Consider the following 26820-nt stretch of genomic DNA (forward strand, 5'->3'; position numbering starts at 1 on the left):
AAAATCTGGAAATAAAATCAATGCCTCTCACTGAGCATTCCCAGTATTTGGGAGGTAGTATCATATAATGGAACACAGGTAGAAATTGGCAAGTCAGTTTAAACATGATTCAATCCTTGTGTTGGAAAATCTGGTATCCAATAAAAAGAAAATTAAGGAAATGTAAATATAATCAATGCTATTATACATCATATAAAATTTTAAGGAAAATGTTCCATAGGAAGTAATAGTCATCCTCCCTCTTTCCCAGAACAAGCATATTTGGCTGAACATTGAGAAGGGTTTAAACAAATAGGTTTGCTTCACTACCCTGAATGGGTTTCTGATTACCCTTTTTCCCATTTAGCTCTTTTTCTCTTACCTGTTGCCACGTCTTGAACTTGTTAGCAATGGTTGAATTATGCACCATCTATGGATAAGTAATGCTGTTTAAAACAAATATTATATAATTTTCAGTACCCCCCTCTACTGGAGACATCTCCTACCTGCAGGCATCCCTCTGGAGACAGCTAGCCTTGCTCTCCCTTACAGCGTCTACGTGTGAGCATCCTTAACCAAGCACCTGCAAGTGACAGCTAGTCCTAGCCTTCTCTCCTTTTGTGAGCAAGGCTAGCCTTTAACCTTCTCAAAGGTGACTCACCTATCTCTACGGTGAGTTCAAAGGCCCTACCACCCATAGATGGGAATGTACACAGACATCTCTCAACAAAAATATCCTATTCTTGACTCAGCTTCTTATGGGACCCAGAGATAAGTGACAGTCAGAACATTAGAATCAGAAATCCCTGCATAGGTGGTCTCACATTTTTGTAAGGAAAGAAAGTACTGGCATCTTTGGGACTATTCTCACCTCTTAAGGACACTGCTAAAACTTCATGATAATAGGAAAAGTCACATTTAATATCCAGTTGCATGTATAACAAAGAAAACGAATCAACTCTTCAATTATTTAAATTGTTCAGTCAATTTTCTTCTTGCCCTGCTACTGAGACCAAATAACTGGTGCCCAATTTTATGGCAGTCATCAGGGGAGCATAGTGGTAGCACCAGTGCAACCAATTTTCCCAAATTACCAGTAGGAACCCCTGAATAGCTTGACTCTTATTTTCCATCCTAATTCTTAGAGAAAGGTCATTCCAACTGGGGGAAGTTTGTATAAATAAACCTCTTTTACTTTAACTTTTGGTTAGTCTTCTCTGTAAATGGTGAAACAAATATTGTTGCATGAGAAATCATAGTTTTATCATTGATTTTAGCTATGCTTCATGTTTCAGGTAAAAACTAAATAAATAAGGGCCAATTGTAGCTTATAGACAGGATAATGACTGAGTTTTAACTAAGGACTCTGCACCCTTTTTTTTTTTTTTTGCGGTACGCAGGCCTCTCACTGTTGTGGCCTCTCCCGTTGTGGAGCACAGGCTCCGGACGCGCAGGCTCAGCGGCCATGGCTCACGGGCCCAGCCACTCCGCAGCATGTGGGATCGTCCCAGACCGGGGCATGAACCCATGTCCCCTGAATCGGCAGGCGGACTCTCAACCACTGTGCCATGTCCCCTGAATCGGCAGGCGGACTCTCAACCACTGTGCCACCAGGGAAGCCCTATGGGTCAATTTTGATCGATTAAATTTTATTTTCTTTATTAATCCTTTTTTCTTATTTGTTTCTTTGCATTTCTGGATTTTTTTTTTTTTTTGCCTCTGAGTCCCTGTGGGATTTTTTTTTTAATTATTCAAACAGAAAGTCACAAAAATTATAATCATCCTTGGAATTTTTTATAGTAGTTTTTAAAAATTTTATTTTATTGAAATATAGTTGATTTAAAGTGTTGTGTTTGCTGGGTCATATGGTAGTACAGAGTGAAATAAGTCAGAAAGAGAAAAACAAATACCATATGCTAACATATATATGGAATCTAAAAAAAAAGGTTCTGAAGAAACTAGGGGCAGGGAGGAATAAAGGTGCAGACGTAGAGAATGGACTTGAGGACATGGGGAGGGGGGGAACGGTAAGCTGGGACGAAGAGTGGCATGGACATATATACACTACCGAATGTAAAAGAGATAGCTAGTGGGAAGCAGCCACATAGCACAGGGAGATCAGCTCGGTGCTTTGTGTCCACCTAGAGGGGTGGGACAGGGAGGGTGGGAGGGAGATGCAAGAGGGTAGGGATATGGGGATATATGTATACGTATAGCTGATTCATTTTGTTATACAACAGGAACTAACACAACAATGTAAAGCAATTATACTCCAATAAAGATGTTTTAAAAAAGTGTTAATTTCTGCTGTACAGCAAAGTGATTCAGTTATACATATATATATTATTTTTATATTCTTTTCCATTATGGTTTATCACAGGATATTGAATATAGTTCCCTTGTTGTTTATCCGTTCTATATATACTAGTTTGCATCTGCTAATCCCCAACTCCCAATCCATCCCTCCCCCACCCCCCCTCTCCCTTGGCAACCACCAAGTCTGTTCTCTATGTCTGTGAGTCTGTTTCTGTTTCATAGATAAGTTCATATGTGTCATATTTTAGATTCCACATATAAGTGATATCAATCATATGGTATTTGTCTTTCTCTTTCTGACTTACTTCACTTAGTATGATAATCTCTAGGTCCATCCATTATAATAGCTTTTTTGAGTTATAATTCACATACCATGAAATTCATGCTTTTAGAGTATACAATTCAGTGGCTTTTAGAATATTCAGAGAGTTGCACAAGCCCCATCGTTATCTAATTTTAGAACATTCATAATCCACCCCCAGAAAATCCCATACCCTATAACAATCTATCCCCGTTCTTCCACTCTCCCACCCTGCCCCTGGCAACCACTAATCTACTTTCTGTCTCTATGGATTTGCCTATTCTGGACAGTTCATACAAGGAATCATAAATGTATAGTTTCCTGTGATTGGCTTCTTTCACTTAGTATAATGCTTTCAAGATCCATCCAAGTTAAGCATGTATTGGTATTTCATTTTTTCTATTGTTGAATAATCCTCCACTGTATGGTTGCAACACATTTTATCTGTTCATAAGTTGCTAGACAGTTGGGTTATTCATATCTAGAAAATTTTTATTGAATGCCAAACATTGTGACTTTTACCTTACAGGGTACTGGATATTTTTATTCCTGTAAAATTTTTGACTTTTATTCTTAGATGCAGTTCAGTTCCTTGGTGACAATTTGATCTCTATGAATCTTGCGTTTAATATTTGTTAGGCAATACCAGTATGGTGTTCAATCTAGGGCTAATTCTTCCCCACCACCAAGGTAAGACCCTTAGGCACTCTGTCCAATGGTTCCATGGATCTTGAGGGCTTCCAGTCTGGCTGCTGGGGGCAGGCACTATTCCCAGCCCTGCGTGAAAGCTGAGCACTGGGACCTCCAATCCTTTCAGGTAGTTCTTTCCCTGGCCTCAGATAGTTTCTCCTCATGCACACATCTGCTCAGCTGAAGACGCAAGTGGGGCCCTCTTCAGATTCTCCATGTAGCTGTCTTCCCGGTGCTCTGTCTTGTGGACTCCAGCCCCCTTCCAGGCTCTCATCTCTGTCTCCTTGACTCAGGGAGGCTGCTGGACTCTTCCTGGGTTCCCTTCTCTGTGCCATGGCCTGGCAACTCTCACAAAAATGTAGCAACCCTGCAACTGTTGGCCTCACCTCGTTTATTTCCCATATTTCAGGGGGATGATCACTGTCCTTCATTACCTGATGTGCAATGCCTTTGAAGTTGTTTCCTGTATTTTGTGTGTTCTTTGGTTGTCTCAGGTAGAATGGTCCATCTGGTTCTTGTTATTCTATCCCAGCAGAAAACAGCCGTGCCATGACCCATAATGTAAAGGGTTAAATTACTCATTGGTGGCTGTCATAGCTGCTGCATAGACAAATTCAGACTATGTAGATATTGCAGATCCAGCCTTTTAGAGAGGGATGAGAGGTGGCTTTTGTTTCTTATAACAGATAATGTGTTAATAAGCATTCCTTTAGGAGATCCATTTGTGCCATTGGCCTCCTTGAATGTGGGAACATTTATGTCTCCTCTCACAGGTGATCAGCGAGTTTGAAGCCTCTCCTGACTCATTTTCCTACAGAATTCCTAACCTGAGTCGGAATCGGCAGTACAGCGTCTGGGTGGTGGCCGTGACCTCAGCCGGGAGAGGCAACAGCAGTGAAATCATCACAGTGGAGCCAGTAGCTAAAGGTATGCCACCCATTATGGTAAGGGCCTCATTGCCTATGACTATTCGACTGGTTTTAAGTCTGTATTCTCTCTGAAATAAAGCTTAAAATGCCCTAAAGATCAAGTAAACCAGAATACCATGTGTTATCACATTTCAGCCCAAGAAATAGATTTGCTGCTAGCTGGCACTGGGTTTTTGTGCACATCAGGAAAGCATCCTCCTAAGGATGAGTGGCTTTACAAATCCCAGTGCCTTGGGGGAAATTAGGAAAAAGATCCCCCATTCACCCCTTTGGGTAGGTGAAAATCACTGCATAACAGCTTGCCAAGCAAGTTCTAGTATCTTCAAAATCAGGTCTCGTGCTTCTTAAAGAGAAATGTCTATTTTTTGGTCTATGGAATTTAGAACCTTATGAATATAAGAAAATCATTAGTTCTTCTTCTATTGATGGAATGCTGTATACAAAGACCTTAAGTAACAAAAGGAAGTTTGTTTTAGGAAGAAAAAGTTCTTAAAAGTGAATGTAATATCTTCACATTGAGAGGTTAAATCTGGCCCTAAAAAGCACGTTTGGACACAGAATTATTCTACTTCTGGTAATTGCTACCATGTGGTGGTTAGAGTCCCCCTAAGTTAGCATTTGTCATGAATAAATGCATTTACCTCACAATTCCAGGCTAACAGGAGTTGCCCCGGGTTTGGGAATATGCCACATTGGCAGTGTATTACTCATAAGGTTTCTAGGTGCCTGAAAGAGAAAATAAACATTCCAAGATTCCAACTTTCCCTCTAAGAGTTCTTGATAACATGCTGGTAATGTGACAGCTAAGAAAGAGGCAGGATAAATTAGTGAAGGAAAAAGAGAGTGGTGTCACACTTTGACCATAAATTCAAATAGAAAATAAGCGTATTGTTGGTAAGGAATATAAACAGTGGATTTTTTTTGTCTGTTGTACTCTTTGATCATAATATCCAGCTACCCCCAACATACACATTCTAACATTTAGAAAACAGTGATTATCAAAGGGCATCAGGACTGTGGGATTAAAAAAAAAGAACTGCAACATAAGATGTAGGGTTAGAGATAGCCTCACCTCTTCTGTACTCTTGTTCATTCAATGTTACATCTCCAGACCCAGCCAGGAATGGCTTGGCTACGGTAGAGGATGTGCCATACTCAGAGGGGAAACAACTGGAAAGTGGCTATTTCCATGGGAATAGTACTTGTCTGGGGAGATTAAGTGTCATTTGGTTATTTAATAAATCATTTTGAGTGCTTACTATATGTCAGGCATTATGCTAGCAATACAGGGGTGATTTTGTCAAGGGAGCTTGACTGCTGTAGCAAAATATCTTGTGTCAGTGGCTTAACCTGATAACCCAGACCAAACAAATGTTTCTGGACTGGGTGGCTTTCCTGGGTGGCTCATTCCACATGGTGACTCAGGGATCCTGGCCTCTTCCACCTTGTGATTTGAGATCCTGGGTCCTTTATTTCCAGCTATGTAGATGGAGAAAGAGAGCATGGAGTCTCATAAAGAAGGTTTTCACGGGCCAGATGTGGATGTGTTTACTTCATTTTTACCCATATTCCATTGTACAGAATGACACATGGGTCGCACCTAATTTCAAAGCAGAGCTTGGAGATGAAGCCAGGCTGAATGTCCAGAATGAAAAGGAAACAGGGTGTGGTGAGCCCACAGGACTCTCTTCTAAGGATTATATACAACACACTTGTTTACTTTCTGCCCTTGTGGAGCTCCAAATTGGGTGGGGACACAGTAAACAAAGCAGCACAAATATACATGTATAATTGCAAACGTCAGTAAATGCTTTAGAGAACCCACTTTAGAACAGACCCCACTTAGAGCCTTGGCCACACAAAGATGAGTAAATGCAGTTACATGATGAGGGAAGAAGATGCGTCCCAATGTTCGAACGCCTCCAGCCTAGGAAGAGTTACGTGTGTCGGAGGTCTGGATGCTGGACCTGTGGGTCTGGGTTGGGGGGAGTGGTCTCAGGAGAGCCATGGGGGAAGGCAAAGGCCTGGCCAGGCTGGGCCTTCAAGGCTGTGTTAAGGATTTCAGATTCTACTCTAAGCAAAATAGAAAGACACTGTGGAGTCTTAACCAGGGGAGGGACATGATCCTATCTTTGTGTGTGCATGTGTATTAAGATTTCTTTTTAGAACAGCTTTAGGTTTATGGAGAAATTGTGATGCTAGTAAATAGAGCTGTGCACTTCACATCAGCTTTCTCCATCATTGACATGTTACACCAGTAGATGTACTCATGACACCTAATGGCAGGTGTGTTTGAAGACCATGCTGATGTCTGTATCCTGAGTGGGTCACAGGGAGGTAAAGGCGGGAAACACAGGAGGCCAGACAGGAGCCCGAGCAGTCAGGCAGTGTGGCCTGGGCTAGTGTGGTAGCAGAGGGGCCTGAAAGGTGTGTCCTGGGTGTAGAAGTGATGGGACTCAGTGGACGATATGCGGGGGACAGGAGGAGAGCAAGAACGAACAAGCAAATCTAGCGCGCATTGTTGTAGGTGGTGGTGTCATGTACTGGAGAGGATGACCATGGAGGAAGGGGTTTGTGAGGCGGGTGAGAGGATATGGGGACATTTTGGACACATTCAGTCTGATGTGACTGAGAGCCATCCACTTGGAGATTCTGTGACGTTGGGGCGAGTCCTGACCCTTCAGAGACATCTGGCAGGAGGCAGAGAAGGAGTGAGGTTGGCACCCAGGCACCCCTCACACCTGGGCTGGGGAGAGCCCACCTGGACCACAGAGGGAGGTGGAGAGTCAGGTCCAGGGGTAGCTGGAAGCACACGCCGGCTTGCACTGGGGAGGGAGAGGCCCGGGAGCTGGCAAAGAAAAGTGTGTCAGGCAAGACCGGCAGGAGTAGGACCAGGAAGGCAACGTCAGGAATTCGACAGAGATGCTGCTGCCGGGAGACCAAGGGAAGCAAGACTGGCAGTGCCCTTGGGTTTGGCCATTCAGGGGACCCCAGGGACCTTCCAGAGAGTAGCTGTGGTAGCGAGTGAGGACCGGGTGATGGGAGAAAGTGAATGGGAGGTGGGGAAGCAGAGGGACTGAGCAGAACATTCTCTAAACGTACATCACCAGGAAGAAGTGACAAGAAAGAGAAGCTGGAGCGAGGGCAGGGTCTCATGCCAGGCAAGGCTCTGGTTTCTGAGGTTTTACCGTGTCAGCTGCAGAGCACGCCGTGTAGCCATGGGAAGATTCCGTGGACAGGGAGGGGTGGGTAATACAAGATAAGGAGCCGACGGCCGCAGGATGAGGTTTGGAGAAGGAAACACAAGGGGGTTTAGAGGTTCAGTGGCAGGAAATGCGAAGCTCCCGGCTGGGGTCTTCCAGTTTCTGTAACAAGTATCAGGCAGTTGGGGGCTGTGAAGGAAGGACCAGAAGTTTGAGAAAAGAAGGGACAACAGCAAGTCATCATTGCAGAGAAGCGGGAGGAAACTTACTAACGAAACCGACACTGACAGGGAGAGCTGAGAGGCCAGGTGAGGTTGGTGACTGTAAATCTACGGCGGTTCCCAGGTTCCCGGGTACGTGGATTTCTCCAGAAATGTTCAGCGTCTCATGCTTAAATGGAGTTCACCCAGAGTTAGGGTTGATCTCCATGGGTTTTCCAGAAAGGAGCTGAGCTAGGGAACACCTCCGGGGTGGAGCAGACGTCTGGCTGGCAGGCACCACCCAGGAGCCCCAGACCCTGGCAAACCATAAACCATAATGGCCGAAAGGTCCAAGCTGGACAGACGGGGCCAACCGCAGGCTGAGGAAGCTGGTGCAGCTTGTTTTGCAGTTGTTGGAAGATCAAGGCAGGCTGGCAGCCGTGGCAAATCTGGGGGGTCCAAAAATCCAGGGTATAGTTCAGGAAGAGGGCTGCTGCTTTGGGGGAGGGAGCCGCAGAATGAAACCACGCACCCAGTATTGGAGGAACGGCATCCTGGGAAGGAGCCCAGAGCCGGGGGTGGGGCATGGTGGGCAGACCCAGAGCACATGGCCCGTGGCTGGAGCAGCACAGGAGCTGGGAGGGGTGTCCAGGTTGCTAGTGGGCTACGGTTTCTCATCAGAATCACCTGAGGTGCTTGTTCAAAGACAGACCCCCAGAGCGCATCCAAGATCTGCTGAATCACAGAGCCAGAGTAGGAATCTGCATTTTTAGCAAAGATTCTAGGTAATTCTCTTGCCCGCTCCAGTTTGCTTAGTCTTAGAATTTCGGAGTAGGATCCTGTAAATTCCAGCTTCCACAAATGGACATTAATTCTAGAAACCGGGTGTGCTGGGCTTGAAGATGAAGTGGTTTTAGCCAGTGTTTTTCAAAAGCCTAGTGGAAACCCACTCATAAGTCCTGGAATTAATTTTAGGCGTTACAGCCAGCATATTAAATAACTAAAATGGAATAGAGTCAAATGGGCTAGACTAGCTAGGCTTGAAAAGAAAGTAGAAAATATCAGAATGCATCATACCCAGTAAGCATGAATGTGTAGAGCTTTTCTACGTACATGTGTTTTCATTTACACACACATTATGTGTGCAGCTTCTGGGATTCAATGTAAAATGTATTTCTTGCAGGGGGAGGGGCTGTTAGAAAGCTTGAAAGCCCCCCAACTCTAGCTGGGTTTCCCTAATCACCCCCATTTTGTTGCAAGGATATTCCTCATCATAAAAGGATGGTCTGAAGGGTTTGAAAGGGAAAATGCCAAACTTCCAATGTCAGAAATCTGATGCTACCTGCCCAGGATATTTTTGTTACCGTGATAGAAAATCAGAAAGGTCAGTAAGTGATAAAGCGGGCTATGCCCTGGAATACTCTATTTCCCGGTGAAGGGTGCCATCCGTGAGCCACCGCTGAAGACCCTTCTCTAAGGAGGAAGAGCTGCAGTTTCCCCTGCAGGCAGGGAACATTGCTTCAGACACATGGGTGGCTTTTGCTGTAATACCTGCTGCACAAAATAGGCCCAGCTTCTGAGCCTGCTGACACTTCCTCTCTCTCTGCTCTTGCCTCCAGTGCTTAGAACAACAAAAGTCAGAGTTGTCTGGCAGACCTCAGTGATGAAAGCTTTGTGCTCTAGACCAGGATGACTTCTCATGAGTTGGCTCTGGGAACTCCACCTTTCCTGGCATTCCAGCACTCTCCTGAGAAGTCTGTGCCCCACATCTGCTGGCCAATCTCAACCCTCAAGCCCAAAATGGTGCAGGGGTGCCAGCACTGGTCCCATCTTTATGGGTCCATCATGAGATTGGAGCTGCCTTCCACCGCTGGGCTCCCTGTCTGTGCATCCAGATGGGCTGAGCTTCTAGAGAGTGGCCCAGAAAGCAGTGTCCCAGTGAAAGGCAAAGGCCGGGCAGATCATTCAACCTCTGGAGGATTCGTATCTTGGGGTCTCTGTCAGCTTCTGTGTCTCACCCAAGAAAGTGGCGCTAGGAGCCTGTCAGTACAGGGCCCCTCTGGTCTCCAAGGAGGCCCCTACTGACATGGGGCTGCCCTGGGCTTTTTCCTCTCCACTTCCTGGGTCCTGCAGCCACTTTGGGATTGTACCAGGGCCCATGTCCCCAGGAGATGCCCCTGTTCCAGCATCTGAATCACTGCCCCAAGCAAACAGTGGTTCTTCTAGAGAGGCCAGTCCGGAAATGTTTATTTTCCTTAACGTTTGTGCTGAAGATCAAGCTGATATAATAAAGTCAGGAAAGTACCACAAAATTGATAAATAGAAGTCGTTACAGTTTTACTTCTTCCCATCTTGGGACTTTATGTTTTGTTTTGTCTTTTCTCTCAGATATTACAAGTATGTTTTAATGTGCAGTTTTGGGTGTTGAGAGAAATTGCTTAATAAGTGCTTTGAAAAATAACTGGGCTCATAGAAAGCACATCTTGGAGCTGCTGGGCTTATGAAGCCCCAAGTATTTAATTTGGGGTCCTTGTGGTTTAGTCAATACAAGGGGATAAAACGCTACAGTAGGGGCTTTCGGCAGTTTGTATGTTCATACAATGAACATCCCTTAGACGCACTCTGATACCAAGAATAGTGTTGACAGGTGTGACATTGATTGGCAGAGACACACTCTCCTTTCTGGGGTGTTGCTGGGTTGGGGAGGGTCACCTTGGCCTCTGTGTAGATGACTCTGTGTAGTTACTGGGCTTCTGCTCTGTTTGGTGGTTCAGCTCCCGCACGAATCCTGACCTTCAGTGGCACGGTGACTACTCCATGGATGAAAGACATCGCCTTGCCTTGTAAAGCTGTTGGGGACCCTTCTCCTGCGGTAAAGTGGATGAAAGACAGGTAACCAGTAACCCAATGTATGCCCTCAGTACATCAGACACACCGTGCTGAGTCTGGTGGTCTAATTTTGTATATTTACACTCTTGAAAGCTCCAGGAAAACTACCCACTCTTCTGCGATAGAGAGGAAGTTGGTTGAGGGTGGTGGTGGAAGAATCTCAGCTTTAACACCAGAAGGATCTGATCTATCTTGTCAATTCTCTAAAATTTCCGAGCTTTACGTTCATAAGAGAATGCTTCCGAGGAAAACAGTCTAGCCAGCCCAGTAATCTCCGTGGAAGTTTCCTGTACCTTATCATGAAAACCTCCTGTATATCTGAGATGAATGTACCCAAAATGACTGGAGAATTAGCACTTATCTCTTCTCCTTCCAAGATAATGGACCAACTAACACTAACTCAAATGCTCTGAGAAATAACTTAAAGAAATGGAATGCATTAAGACTTAGCTAATATAAAATCTGGTTTTCCGTGCTCAGTAGGAATTATTACAACAACAGCAGATGAGACGGAAGGGAGGAAATGGGTGAGATGGATTCTGTTCGTGTAACTTTTTCAAGTAACTTACCTCTATTCAGAGGCAGAAATTGAGATATAAATAAAGGACTGGGAATTCACTGATGAGCCTAGAGATTTGGTATAAAATGGATTTGGAAGAGTTCCTATTTTCAAACAAAGTTGCTTAAAAGACACAAACTATTGAAATGTTGGTCTTGGCCCAGTGACCACTTTCTCATCTCTTTTAAGTCAGTTAATACGAAGGAAATAAGTAAGCTCCCAAGGTCCAGTGGTATTCCACCGGATGTGGGGATGACCACAGATGACTGGACAGTTGTCACCATGGCCGAGGCCAAGATGTCACCGAGGGAACTCTCTTTATACTAGAGTCAGCTCATCACCATCTTGGCATATCACAGTTCATTTCTTATGTCAAAATCATTAACAACTGTAACTTTAAGTGAATCTACAAGCGACCCCAAAATTTAGTTGTCCCTGTCTGCTCTGGTCAAAATGACACGTCTGCCCACAGAAGCAATTCCCATTGGGATGCGACAAGCATTGACCTATGCAGCCAGAAGCCAGGACTTCACACGGACCTCGCTTCAACACAGCACTTTTTACAAAGGACAAAACTCAGCTATGTGACTGTTTCTGTCATATAATCATCGTTTAGTTCTTACTTAATATAACCTTCCAGATGAGTCGTTTGCTTCAGAAAGAGTGTTTCTGCTTTTCCCCAACCTCAGCTAACTTGGATTGTAATTTCTTTAATCTGCGCCTTTTTCTTCCCGTGAGGTAGTAACGGGACACCCAGCCTCGTAACGGTTGATGGGCGGAGAAGCGTCTTCAGCAACGGCAGCTTCGTCATCCGGACAGTGAAGGCGGAAGATTCTGGCTATTACAGTTGCATCGCCAATAACAACTGGGGATCGGATGAAATTATTCTAAATTTACAAGTACAAGGTACCATGTTCTGGGACTCTTTCTGATGCTCCTTTTTGTATGTATGCCTGTGTGCAAAGAGTGAACAAATTTAAAAAATCAGCCTTTATAAAGAGCTAATTGCTACTTTCATATTACGAAAACGTGGATGTTCATTTTGGAGAATATAATTAAACAAATCAAAGTAAATAAAAAGCATTCATAACCTGAGAGATAACACTGTTTACATTTTTTCACATAGGGAACCTAGTCTCATTTGTCTTTAGGTGTGCATTGCTGAAAAAGCCCTTTTTTTTTTTGCGGTACGCGGGCCTCTCACTGCTGTGGCCTCTCCCGTTGCGGGAGCACAGGCTCCGGACGCGCAGGCTCAGTGGCCATGGCTCACGGGCCCAGCCACTCCGCGGCCTGTGGGATCTTCCCGGACCGGGGCACAAATCCGTGTCCCCTGCATTGGCAGGCGGACTCTCAACCACTGCGCCACCAGGGAAGCCCTGAAACAGCCCTTCTTAATGATGTCCACTAATTGCAGGATTTACTTCACACGTGTACAAGTGTAACCCGGAAAACACCAGCAAGAAGAAAGTCTGAACTGAGGTGTTTTATGAATGCTAATTAACTGAATTGTCATATGCATTGTATATTAAAAGGACACTAACTAAAACCCTGTAGGGCATTACTGTTTAATTGTGTATTTAGTAAGTGTACGTAAGTTTTCTTGACATCATACACCAAACGTACGTGACACATTTAAGATTGTCGAATCAAAATCCTGCGTAACATCCGGGATGGCCACTGACTGGGTTCACATTTAGACGCACAGTGATATTTCATTAGTAGAAAAAGTCACAGTGTAAAGTCTCCGGAGTTAAGTGCTATCACGTTCATAAATCACAGCAAGTAAAAAAGAAACCCATGTTGTCCTCAATGGGAGGGGACGGAAGGCAAAGAGCTATATAGTTTTTGTAAATAATGCAAAATTGATCTGGAAGTTCAAGTAACGAAGTCAGGAGATTTCAGGGCATTTTTGGAGATAGACACTATATGATGACTCAAGAGATGAATCCATTTTTCATGGCTTTGGGTTAATATATCAGGCTTCTCGGGCTTCCCTGGTGGCGCGGTGGTTGAGAATCCGCCGGCCAATGCAGGGGACACGGGTTCGTGCCCCGGTCTGGGAAGACCCCACATGCCGCGGAGCGGCTGGGCCCGTGAGCCACAATTCCTGAGCCTGCGCATCTGGAGCCTGTGCTCCGCAACAAGAGAGGCCGCGATAGTGAGAGGCCCGCGCACCGCGATGAGGAGTGGCCCCCACTTGCTGCAACTAGACAAAGCCCTCGCACAGAAACGAAGACCCAACACAGCCATAAATAAACAAATAAATAAATTTAAAAAAAAAATATATATATATATATATATATCAGGCTTCTCTTGGAGGAAAAGAGAAGGACATTTTATGAGAAGGTTTCTATATAATTTGGATAACCTTTCTAAATTTCTTCAGTATTGCTGTCTGCAGAGCTAATCCAAAATATTACTGAGGTCCATTGATGAGAAGTATGTATTCTTCAAACCTTGTATGACTATTCAAGTTCTTGTGCTGCCACTCAATGGCACACCTTTGAGTTCAGAGCTGAGTGTGTGTGTGTATGTGTGTGTGTGTGTGTTGCCTCTTGAGCAGGGGAGTACGTGAAATAGTGGACATTTTTGCATTTTTTCCCACTAGCCAGGCTTCCTCTCCCCCTTTCATATCGCTGAGAACTGAAAAGCTAAGTGGGTGCCATTTATCTTTCTCACTTGAACCATGGCTGAAATTTAGAGTAAAATAATGCATGGATCCTTAGTAAGTTCACAGAAGATTTTGGTTAGTGGTGAGCAACTCAGAAATGTAAGGAATCGGTGAGGGAATGAGGAAAGAAATCCAAGTAGAAATGTGGTTGAATTTTCTTTAAATAATGGAATCATTCTGTTCTATCTCTTTAGCCCAGGATTTCAACTAAATAGACATTTTGACAGAAGTGAATTGCATATTTTGTCAACCTGAAACACTTATTTAATAAATGGCTGTTAAAAAATCATTTGGTAAATGACTGTTACAGAAGACTGAAGATGTGAACAACTAATTCTTGTTTTCTAAAACCTGTTTCCTCCCTAGTTCCACCAGATCAGCCTCGGCTTACAGTTTCCAAAACCACCTCTTCCTCCATCACCCTTTCATGGCTTCCTGGGGACAACGGGGGCAGTTCTATCAGAGGTAATGAGAGATAGGTGGCCCACAACAGTTGATTCATTGTCATCACCCACGGGCAGATAAGTGACACATATTTATCAAGTAACCGTTATGTGTTAGTTTCTTTCTCCCCCAAACTCATCATATAATAAATTCTTCCATTACCTATGCAAGAAACCACACATCTATTTTTATGATATTTGTTGAAACTCACCCATTCATCCAAGGAATCCCATTCACAAAATGGGTATCATGCATGCAATCTGAGTGAAATATTAACACATGCAAAAAAAAAAAAAAGAAAGAAAAAACAAATGTGGTCATCTCTTCCCCCAAGATGCTGCATTGTGCTTCTTCCCCATGTTATCAATGCTGTATCATCCATTCAGGTACTCAGTGCTTCAGTTAAGTAACCACAGTGACTGTTCTGACTTAGAAAGTACTGAAAGATGGGAAGCGGTCTATTTGCACAAAGCTTTTGCAATTAGCACAGAGTAGAAAAGAATTAAGGGAGTTTCTGCTGAAGGAATGAGTTAGCGTGATGAACCCAGCCTAAGTGGCATTGGGAGAACATTCTGAGCAAGTTGTAGACCAAGGGGAGGGCGAGAACCCAGAGGAGACTGAGGTGGCAGGGGATTAAGGAGACAAGGGACAAAAGAGGTCATAGAGCAGGTGGGAAAGGATGACGGTTGGAGTTCTACCAGCAGAGGACATCCTTCTTCTGAGAGAGGAGGAAGGCGAGCAGATGACAGGAAATACAGGGGCGTCTTGGGGTGAGGCCAGTGGCGTCTGGAGCCGTCTCCCTCCAGCCCATGAAAGCACATGGCCACCCCTCTTCCCAACTTTGCCCTCAGTGACCAAGTCCCAGCTGGGGATATTTACACACCACAGAAATCAGAAATGCTATCCATCAGGGCTTTTTTTTTTTTTTTCCCAAGAACCAGTTGTTAAACATTGATTAGCACTCCACTGGGCTAAGGGGAGGATCTTTCTTTTTTTAGTGAAGAGAAAGGTGAGATTCTTTGTTTTGAATAGTTGGATGATTAGGGGTGAGGATGTGTTTGTGGGCTTCGGGAGCGTGGGAAAGATTTGTAACAGCTGCCGTGGGAAATGCACAGGGAGTCATTAATGGAGAAACAAAGCCATTGCTAAGCGTGAGCAAGGCCCCAGCTGCAGAGAAATAGCACAAAGCATAGTGGTCACAGTTATCAGGGTTTAATGAGTTGCTCAAGTGATCTTGGGCAGTGGGGCAGAAAAGTGGATCACGGGTCACCGAAGCTGGTGACTGGCAGGGTAAGTGCAGTCAGAAGTCACAAGAGTGAGTCAAACCAGGCTCCTGATTGAAATGGTCTACCAGAGGTTCTAGGCTAGGTGGAGAAGCATTTTATGAAAAAAATATGGGGCACTGAGGTAGGAGTTCAAGGGACCCTAGGACTCCAGGCTCAGATGAAAGGAAGTCTTGGCTCTGTAAGTGTGAGATCATGGGAGAGGCAGTACAGGAAGGGTGTCGGAGCAGAAGGTCTTAGGGTTGAAGCCAACTTTAGTAATGAAGGGTTTCCAGGCAAAGGCGACCAGGGGTCCTTGAAGCACAGGGGTGGCCAAAGCCATTGACATGGGGGTTCCCATCTCCAAGAGTTAGAAAAGCTTCCTAGAAGTGGTTTAGATGAAGGAAATGAGAAGGAAAGCACAGTCCCCCAGATGCGTAGGACACCAGGGAGGTGGTGAAGTCAGGGTAGGATGGTGGGAGCTGACCCAGATGCATCACTCACATATCAGGCACTGAGAGAGCTGTCAGGGCTGCAGATCAGGAACACAGAAGGGAAAATGAGGCTGAGGAGGGAGGAGGGACCCCAAGTCTGCAGGGGGCTGGAGGGGAGGGAAGGAGGAAGGTAGTGGGATGATAATGACCGTGGCTGCAGAAGGAGGGTATCAGAGATGGGTGATCTCATGAGAGGCTCATGAAAAACACTGACTGTTACCAGCTGGGGGTTCAGAGGCTCTGTAGCGTGGGGGTGAGATGTGCTTTCATCACTGGTGTCAAAAATGGAATTCCATGGGCAGGAGGGAGGATGCCTGTGTGCTGGTGTAAAGATACCATGCATCAGGCAGGCCAGTCCTGGGCTGCCTGGATGTGAACATTTAGAGACAAGGACTGAGCAGACAGGAAACGTTTGCCCCAGGAAGGCGGCTGGGGTGACAGGGATGAAGGCGTAACAGGGAGGGATGTCTCCGTGATCACAGGAGTGCAGGCTTCAGATTCTGGCGGTAGGATTTGAATCTTGCTTATAAGACCCTAGAGTGGTCACCTAACCTCTCTGGACCTCAGTCTCTTCATCAGCACTGAGGAGATCATAATTATTAATCCACAGGGTTATGCGAGGTGATGTGAGTAGTGGGCTGTGGACAATGCCTGGCACAGTCATTGTGGACTGGGCGGGCATGGCTGAGGAGATTCCTACCCCTACTGATCACTTACCCCTTTTCCAGAGCTTTGGTTCTCTTAAAAAGAATCCAGCTTCAGACCATGCCCATCCCCAGGCATTCAGCCCGTGTGCTCGCAAGGTCAGATATTTAGAGATTCAGTATCCATTCCCTGCTGCCCAGTTACACCTTTTAAAGGGAATGGGCAGAAAGTGGTTTTATCTTCATCTCTCTATCCAGCAATCCCACCGTAGTAACATCTGGCGTGGCCTAAATACCTCATAATCAATATGTCATCACAGTACTTCTCCCAGCCTAGGTTCAGTTTCTTGGAATCAGCAAGAGCTCAGATGTTCCCTTCCAAAGATGTGCAAATTCTGAGAACGCATCCCATACAGAGTGCAAACTTCTGATAGAAGGCAAATAACGCTCTTCTGAATATTTCTTGTTTTCTGAAGGTTACATATTGCAGTACTCTGAGGATAACAGTGAGCAGTGGGGAAGCTTTCCCATCAGCCCAAGTGAACGTTCTTATCGCCTGGAAAACCTGAAATGTGGGACTTGGTACAAGTTCACTCTTACTGCACAAAATGGAGTGGGACCCGGGCGCATAAGTGAAATCATAGAAGCGAAAACATTAGGAAAAGGTATGTAAGCCTTCTTTAGTTTCTAGATGTCCTGTTTTCCAAATCAAAGGGGAGACTGGAATCAGAAAAGATGCATCATACATTTACATGTTTGTGAGTTTGAACTTTGTTATTCCCCAGATGGGTTTGGCAGTGTTACAGGGTATTGAAAGAGATGGCCAGTCCATACGGAATATTCTGGTTCTCTCTTTTCATTATTTCATTTGCAGTTTAAAGGAAGAGTGTCCACAGATATAGAAAACAGACTTATGGTTACCAAAGGGGAAAGGTGTGGAGGAGGAATAAATTAAGAGTTTGGGATGAACAGATACACACTACTATACCTAAAATAGATAATCAACAAGGACCTACTGTATAGCACAGGGAACTCTACTCAATATTTTGTAATACCCTATAAGGGAAAAGAATCTGAAAAATAATAGATAGATAGATAGATGTATAACTGAATCACTTTGCTGTACACCTGAAACTAACACAACATTGTACATCAACTATACTTCAATAAAAATAAATAAATATATTAAAAAAAAGAAGAGTGTCATTTGAAAATCAAGGGCTTTGGTACCAACAGAAAGTTCCCAGGCTGAGTAGCCGTGAAATGTGCTCTTTGCCCTCTCACCTTCTTCTGGGGTGACCTTCTCCCTTAGTTACCTCACCCCCTTCCACCTATAACTGTCACATTGCCTCACAGGCCCCACTTTCCAGGTGAGAAGTCACCAGGGTAGACTGTTAACCTTGAGTGTGAGTCGGTTTATCCTCTGAAAATGGCCCTTCCAGGAGGCGAACCCCAGGGCAGAAATGTTGAGGGGTGAAATTTGCAGCTCAGAAACACCAGCAGGAGGGAGGGATATGGCTGCACGCGAGTGCAGGTGAGGGGTTGGAGAGAGGGTCTTTGTATGTTTCCTCACTGCTGACTCTCATCCAGTGGCGTGGACGGGATGGCAGGAGAGCGAGAGATTCGAAAGTGAAGGCGTTATTTGGATGCGGCACCTGAGTTTTGGATGGCGTGTACCGGGGTTCACATGATGAGGGGTTGATTTATGCAGAAATGTACCCACTGGGTCCCTGGGCTCCAGTGTGAGCCGCTTGGATAGCAAGGATGCCTGTGGGTACTTCCCAAATCCAAGTCTGACTTCTCTTGAGTCAGGTCCCCGAATGGACACGGGTCAGCCCAGCACATCACAGTGGTTCCTTCAAAACCACTCAAGGAGGATCAGTCCCTCAGAGCTACCCAGGAGGCTGCATCCTGGGCTTAAGTTCTCAGTTTTGTCTACCAAATAAAACATAATTCTCAACTTTAAAAAAAAAAAAAAACACTCAAGGAAGCGCGTACATGAGAATAGCTTTGTTCTTCAGGGAACTAACGCTAAGATTCACAAAAACAACCTCCACCCACCCAGTGTTCCCTTTCGCACTTGGGGAACATTGGTCCGTAAGATCCCTATAAATAGCGGACAAGCAGCCCGTGACCCAGACTTGGACTGAGCCCCTCGCCTGTGGGGAAAGCAGCCCAAGGGAAACGTGGGACGACCCTGATGGCCTTCACTCGTGTGCCCCGTGGGCTGACGCCCCTGTGCCCTCTCCCGCAGAGCCCCAGTTCTCGAAGGAGCAGGAGCTCTTCGCCAGCATCAACACCACACGCGTGAGGCTGAACCTCATCGGCTGGAATGACGGCGGCTGCCCCATCACCTCCTTCACACTCGAGTACAGACCCTTCGGGACCACGGTCTGGACCACGGCTCAGCGGACCTCTCTCTCCAAGTCGTACATCCTGTACGACCTGCAGGAGGCCACGTGGTATGAGCTGCAGATGAGGGTGTGCAACAGCGCTGGCTGTGCCGAGAAGCAGGCCAACTTCGCCACGCTCAACTACGACGGCAGTAAGCTGGCCGGCTGGCCTCCCTTGTGCGTCTCGGGATGTGCGCACATGCTCGCTGCCCCTCCCCCATTTGACATCCGTCCTTGGCACGGTGGGGCTCGTGCCCCGCCGATCCCCTTAGGCTTTGGGGCCTTTCAGTCTGCTCCCACACGGGCTCCCTAGACCAGGTACCCAGGTGACCTTGGCCGTGTTGCAGGAAGGAGGGACGGAGGGCCCGCAGGCAGCTCGTTAGGGAGTCTCGGGGCAGGAGTGACTTCTGGGGCTGAAGGCTTCTGTGCCACGTGGTTGCGTGCTTGGTCACGACTGTGAGCTAACAGTGCTTTTGTTGTCTCCCTCCCCTCCTCCCACCCCATCCCAATCCACATAACAGCTTTCTTGTTTGCTCTCATTTAGCCCTTCAACTGCATGTGCAAAAACAGTCTTCCATAAGTAAAGGAGCTTATGTTAGACTCTGAGCAGAAATAGAGTCACTGATGGAAATAGAATAAGGTCATGGGATGTTAGTAGACACACACACACACACACACACACACATAGGCACACATGCATGCAATTGGCATGGGCTTTCTGAAAACCAGGTGAGGTATCTTGTGACGTTTAGTTGACTGAAAATAAGTGATAGACATTTTTATCATTTTTTGCTCCAACTAGTATAAGGGCCATTTATTGATGTTGAACAAATGTCAAGCCCAGTGAAGCTAAAGGGGGGCGTGACATTGACCGTTCTGCAGTCAGGAAACTTCAGAAAGTCCTAACTGGCAGCAAGTTGATGCTGATTTCTGCAGTCTTGCAGTGATTTTCACTTGGGGAAAGGCAGTGGTTGAATTAGGTGCTGTGATCACAGGGTAAAACTGGCCTCCGTTCATCAGACAGTTTAGAGCTCCGGGTTTAGCTCCCTCAGAGACCCGGTCCAGTGTTCACCAATCGGGCCGGACCACAGTGCTGATGACTTACCCAAAAAGTCTGCGCCAGAGCTAACACCCCAATACTCTATTCTTCGCTGGACAGGCTGAGGGGTGTTCACTCCTCTGCTTATGGGCACTTGGGATCTCGCCTAATCAATACTCTGGCAGGATCTTCCTTGGAGTGCAGGTTATCCTGTTCTAAGAAAAGAGTGTACGTAAACCCAAGGACACTCGGACACGACCAAAGGATGCTCCAGAGGTGTTGTAGACGTGGCTCCTCCCTTGGCCATTTTCTCCTGGACTGTCCTGGCCGGCTGAGGGCTTGTTCCTCCCACCCTGGCGCACTGTAAACCCACCCCTGAGTCTCCCACCAAGGCCATCTCCCCACAGATCCCTCCTCAGCCAGAGCCCAGGCTCGCCCGCAGCATTTAGGGCCTGGGTGGGATGAAGGCAGGAAGGTGCTAAGGTGGGAGTCCTGGTGCTGGTAACAACAGCCTGGGCCCCGCAGCTCCTGAGGCACCTGGTCCAGCTCCCAGACAGTAAGGCTTCTCCTCAAAAGCTCTGATCCTCGTGGGCCACCTTCTAGCCTCAATCACAAGTGACTTCACTCCAAGAGATCCCGTCACAGAGCACCAACCACCGCAGAACAGTGTGAACCACTTGCTTTCTCCTCCAACATGGTTTCATTCTTTGATCTGACAAAATAAAGGACTTCAACACTGACCATTTTCCCTAGCATTTAAGGGCTCCCCAAAGCCCTTTGCTAGCAGGGTACACATTTGGGCAGGAAGTATATTTCTTACTTTAGATGACTGATGTCCATTAATTGCCTTACAACCATCACGCTCTGGTGCCCAGCTTCTTTGTAATCTGTGTGGTCCAGAGCACGCGGCTTCAAGGTGCACATCTGTGATAGGTTCACAGCTAATCATTTAATTAGAAACCACTCGTGTGCAACATTTGAAACTGTCATTCTTACTTACAAAGCGCTCTGCAGATTTTAAATGTTTGTCTTCTAAAAGAAATATTCTCACTTTATCCAAGATCTTAGATTAAATCACGACAAAGTCCTGGGAGCTACATTTAAAATTTTCTGAAATCTGAAATAATCTTATTACACTAGAAATAAGAATACATATGTATATTTTCCTTGAAAAAGGTTACTTTTTTTTTGAACTAAGCTTGTGGATATAAAACTTTAATATCATTTTGGTCACTTCTTCCTGGAGAATTTTTTTCATTTTAGGAACAACAAACATTGACCATTAGCTGTATATCTATCAATACCAGTCAGATTTCAGACTGGCCCGTGGCTTTATTTGAATCTTTCTTCTGCCATTTCCTCAGCCAAATGTTTCCACTGGTCCTGTGTCATCTTTGGTTTTGTAGGCGCATCCTCACCTGCATCCCCTTATGTGCCTCTTATGTGGGTTCTGAGCATTTGCAGACTTGGGTTTGCAGCCAAAACACTCTATATAAAGTTGGAAGAATGATCTTCTTGGCCTTAGCAGAGAGCTCTACTCACTAAATGCAGGACAAGACTCTTTTTGTTCAGAGGGAAATTGTATTATTTTTGCATTATTTTTCCTAAATCACTGACTTCCTGGTCCTTGTTTTACATGGAAGATACAGTGGACTGGAGCATCTTACGTAATGGTCAGTGCCAAAATGCAAGCCCCATAAAATGTGGATGCCTGTGCTTGAATCTCTGCACCCAGTGTATTAAGCCTCTGAGCAGAAGACAGCTTAAAGCAGCTCAGAGTTCCGTCTACTTAGGTGTTCCCTTGTAATTCTAAATAATCTGAATTTCAGAGCTTTATATGGGCCAATAAGTAGCTTGCTTTAGAGACATGGATGGCTCCCCTTTGAAGAGTTGGTTTTACTCTTATACCCGGAAGTAGTTTTAAAAGTAAATTTGGCCTTACACCCGTGATGAAAAGCAAGTGAATAACCAAACAAAAAGAGATTTTAAGCTCCTTTAAGCAGGCTTATCTGGTACAGTCTCCCCACAGACTCTCTTCTGTCCACTTGCCAAGCCCATTGTTCCTTCTCTGATGTGCAATTTTTCAAACAGCCCCTGTCAATTGTGCTCTGGGTGACACTCAACTCCACGTAAGTGCGTGTGGCTTTTTTAAGCGCCCAGCCTGGACCTTATGCTTTCAAGTGTCTGCACCCAGCAGTACGTGGCCAAATGAAGCCCCGTTCCAAAAAAACAATGTGCTCTGCCCTTTGCACACACTCTGGTTCGACGTTCCCTAGAGTAAGCATAGGAGGGGAGTGAGCAAGTCAAGCAATGAACGAGGACCTGGAGGAGGCGCTCCTCTCATCCCCATCACTGCGGACGCCCTCGGATCACTCGCGCGGTTCTGGTAACCCATCATCCCTAAAAACTCCGCCATGCTGTCGTCATTAACAGCCACCTAACATCATGACCCTGCTTTCAGGTACAATCCCTCCACTCATTAAGTCAGTTGTCCAAAGCGATGAAGGGCTGACGACCAATGAAGGGCTCAAGATGCTGGTGACTATCTCCTGTATCCTGGTGGGCTTGCTGCTGCTGTTCGTACTCCTGCTGGTGGTTCGGAGGAGGAGACGGGAGCAGAGGCTGAAGAGGCTGAGAGGTGAGTGGAAGCTCGGCCGTCCCCCCGCAAAGCAGGACAGATGGCTGGCTGGGCGGGAATCGGCCCCACGGAGTGCCTTACCCTCTCTGGGCCAGGTTCCCCGCACCGCCTGGTTCTGTGACCTGCGATGTGCCGTCAGCAGGACTGCAGGGCCTCACGCGCAACTCATGCAAATGTTACGACTCAGAAATTGAGTGAAAGCCAACCTCTTTCAAGTCTCCAGCAAGACAGGAAAAGAGAATGACTTTCACGAGGGTTTGCCAACCCCACTCTTTAATGTTGAGCCGCCACAGCAATGCCACCAATTACGGCCTCCTTTATTTTTATTTTATTTTATTTTATTTTTAATATCTTTATTGGAGTATAATTGCTTTACAATGGTGTGTTAGTTCTGCTTTATAACAAAGTGAATCAGCTATACATATACACATATCCCCATATCCCTTCCCTCTTGCGTCTCCCTCCCACCCTCCCTATCCCACCCCTCTAGGTGGTCACAAAGCACTGAGCTGATCTCCCTGTGCTATGCAGCTGCTTCCCACTAGCTATCTATTTTACGTTTGGTAGTGTATATATGTCCATGCCACTCTCTGACTTCGTCCCAGCTTATCCTTCCTCCTCCCCATATCCTCAAGTCTGTTCTCTACCTCTGCGTCTTTATTCCTGTCCTACCCCTAGGTTCTTCAGAACTTTTTTTTTTTTAGATTCCGTATATATGTGTTAGCATACGGTATTTGTTTTTCTCTTTCTGACTTACTTCATTCTGTATGACAGACTCTAGGTCCATCCACCTCACTACAAATAACTCAATTTCATTTCTTTTTATCGCTGAGTAATATTCCATTGTATATATGTGCCACATCTTCTTTATCCATCCATCTGTCGATGGACACTTAGGTTGCTTCCATGTCCTGGCTATTGTAAATAGAGCTGCAATGAACATTGTGGTACATGACTCTTTTCGAATTATACTTTTCTCAGGGTATCCTTTAAAAAGACCTTCCAGGGGTCTTCCCTGGTGGTGCAGTGGTTGAGAGTCCACCTGACGATGCAGGGGACACGGGTTCATGCCCCGGTCTGGGAAAAGCCCACATGCCACGGAGCGGCTAGGCCCGTGAGCCATGGCCGCTGAGCCTGCATGTCTGGAGCCTGTGCTCCGCAACGGGAGAGACCACAGCAGTGAGAGGCCCGCGTACCGCAAAAAAAAAAAAAAAAAAAAAAAAGACCTTCCAGATTGGTTCTGGAAATGAGAACTATTTTATTGTCGGGACATGGAAATTGAGGGCTTATGGTCCTGGGAAAGCATTGTGAGGCAGAAAACACACACTTCATTGAATTAGAAATTGGAGCTGAAGCTTGGTGTAAGAGTTTCATTTTAACTAAGAAAAAAAAAAGAAAGAATGGAAGATGAGATCTTGGACCAGATGGGAGCCTTTGTCAGCAGCACCATTATTCCCATGTCTGGCTCTATAGATTCTGTGCGGCAGGGCTCTTCCAGCTTCTGGCCAACAGCCCTACCTGCCCTGGTTGTGCAGTGTGAGGCCAGTGAGTTCTTTCATATACAAAGCTCAGTGCAGGACAATTCTCTGAGTCCCTCCTCTTTACCTGTCAGGGTATTTAACCAAGCCGCTTCTTGGTAAAATGTATATATAAGCTGCTTGCATGTTAGTATCAGTGCAGTGAGGAGTATGCAACATCCCATGTATTCCTCGAAGTTGCATTTGAGGAACAGGCCTGAAAGCACTGTCCTTATAATATATCTGGGATATCCCCAAGCCTGGCTGGTAGACTTGGAAAGCATTGACCTCTTGTGTAAGTGCTTGATTTGACTGTAGTCCAGTTAGAACAGCAGAACATGGGGATATTTTCACCTGTCTTCAGGTAGCCAGAACACTCCTTTTGATGGGACTCTAACCCATTTTACTATCAACGTGTTTCTACTTGGCCAACAAATTAAAATATTTGAAGTACATGGCACTCCATCTGCACACTTTAATAGTTCTTCCATTTACACCGTCTATAGCCCAATAATTCAGATGAACCGTCAATCTCATTGAAATATTCTTTCTAAATCACATTCTCCACTTACCTTTTAATTTTGCAGATTCTCTTGAGTGAATCCTAGGGCCATGCTAGGTGCTCGATGTACAAGATGAAAAGAAAGAGACTTCTGAACTTTAGGTTTAGTGTATGAGGCAGATGCACAAGCATGTACCAAGTAAAGAGCCAAAATGTCACGAATGCTAAAACAAACAAATCCTACCTAAGCACAAAAGAGGAGGCGATTAATCACAACTAGGGAGGAAAAGGTGGGGGGCATTCAAGAGCTACAGAAAACAGCACTACAAAAACATAATGTTGCCTAATCTATTGAGAAATTCAATATCAGGTGAGCTGTGCTGGATTCCATTCACAAGTGTTCATCATTAAAATACCAAAAGGACTTTTTTATAACCCTCTTTCACCGAAAACAGAAACCCATTGTGTGGACTTTAGGGACATCGTTATTGAGGTACCAGGGTGGCGTGTTTTTGTTGCATTTAGACAGCCAGGTCTAGCTGGCTGCACTTAGAGGGCTATGAATTGTCCATATAACATTCTTAAAAATCAACGGTAACATTTTCTCACCCATCATTTCTATTTGATGACAAGGGTTTGGCAGCAAATGGGTTAAACGTTGAGGAAATCCTTCCCAGCATCTTCCACCCTCTCGCAAATTCACCTTTTCTTTTTGCCCCTGGTCCCCGTTGCTTACTTTTACCTCCCCAACTATTGTTTGATTTTCCTCTTCTACTTATGACTTAAGCACCTCAACTTCGTTCTGCTTTGCCAAGAGGAAGGAAAAGATGCTAAAGATGTTGCTGCCTCTTCCTGGTGCATTTGAGTTAGACTGCTGGCAGGTGCGACATCCTTCCTTTTTGTTCTTAATAGTCCCTTGTAATTTAATTATCGCTTTGCAAGGACTCTGTCCAGAAAATATCCTGGGCTGGCATTTTTATTGTCAGCATCTCTTCTATTTGACACCACTATTTTGTAACTGGTCTTTGTAAAGAAAGCAATACATCACATCAGCGAGTCCAGCCTTTCATTCCCCGGAAATGGTTTTGTTTTCTTTGTGCCAGAGAAGAGAGAGCGCCAGCACAAAGGTTTCAGTGGGACGAAAATAAGTGCTGTGGCAAAGAAGATGTATTCATGGGAGATGCTGAGAAGCAAAGTATTCCAGAGAAGTAGCTTGCAGGGCACAAAGGTATCTGCAGTCTTGCATTTTACGTGCTTAATAAAAGCTTCCAAATCAAGAGTCTGACAAGAGGGCAGCAAGAAGGCAAAATGTTCAGACACCTAATTCCATCGCCTTCCAAATGGCAAGTTTTACTTTGGATGCACAGAAATATTTAATTCAACACACCCTCATTGATTATCTACCATATTCCAGGTGTAACATTTTTTAAAACCAACAGTAAAATTTTCTTATTAACCATTTCTATTTGATCACAAGATTTTGGCTAGGTCCTAGAGAGAAAAAAAGGTTACTAAGATTCTGTCCCAGAATGGTCAGCAAAGGCTTTCAAGGGACAGACGCATCTTTCTTTAACATTGAAAACTGTGTCATAAAAGGTCAGAGCAAGTGACTAGGGCTGTTAAGGGGGAATCAGTGAAAGGCCAGACCTTGCCCCCAAAAGATCTTTGTCTTTTAGGCCTGAAGGGCCTTTGAAATGTTATGTTAATTAATACCACAAAGTGTTTCCAATTCTCTCATGAAAAGAGAGCACAGCCACAGGGTTTACGGTAGTAGGTGCCTATCTATTAAACAGAGTTCATTAGTAGAATCATCCAGTTACTACCTGACCCACATAAGGCACAGATCCTATCCCTGGGTTAGAATCAGTTCAAATATATTTACAGATTGAATAGCTTCATACAATATTTTATTGTGTAAAATAAGGGCATTTCTAATAATATGTCAAAGTTGCCCGAGCAACCACTGATCAGGATCAAAACTGGAAATAAATCTGGATTACAGGAAAATACTGTAGGGTCCCTAATGAACATTGTAAGATAAACTCCCTGCCATAGACCTTGTTTGATTGCTAGATGCTACTCAATGTTTTTGAGCAGGTTTGTTTCACTGTATTGACAAGCAACCTAGTGAATGCACCATACGTAAACAT

General features: G+C 45.2%; 1 protein-coding gene across 2 annotated transcripts in view; it reads left to right on the forward strand.

The window, feature by feature from the left end:
* Positions 1–26820, forward strand: part of DSCAM (DS cell adhesion molecule) — a gene marked incomplete at both ends in the record, with an annotated part of 733770 nt that overhangs the window by 660625 nt on the left and 46325 nt on the right. For both annotated transcript variants that reach the window (XM_081235410.1, XM_081235409.1), the window contains 7 exons: positions 4060–4213; positions 10393–10510; positions 11809–11972; positions 14104–14202; positions 17058–17246; positions 18836–19126; positions 22475–22651. In XM_081235410.1, the coding sequence (XP_081091536.1) occupies positions 4060–4213; positions 10393–10510; positions 11809–11972; positions 14104–14202; positions 17058–17246; positions 18836–19126; positions 22475–22651 (1192 nt within the window). The remainder of the gene's footprint in view (positions 1–4059; positions 4214–10392; positions 10511–11808; positions 11973–14103; positions 14203–17057; positions 17247–18835; positions 19127–22474; positions 22652–26820) is intronic.

Source organism: Mesoplodon bidens (assembly GCF_964165515.1).
Source record: "Mesoplodon bidens genome assembly, chromosome: 5".
NCBI classification, from domain to species: Eukaryota; Metazoa; Chordata; class Mammalia; order Artiodactyla; family Ziphiidae; genus Mesoplodon; species Mesoplodon bidens.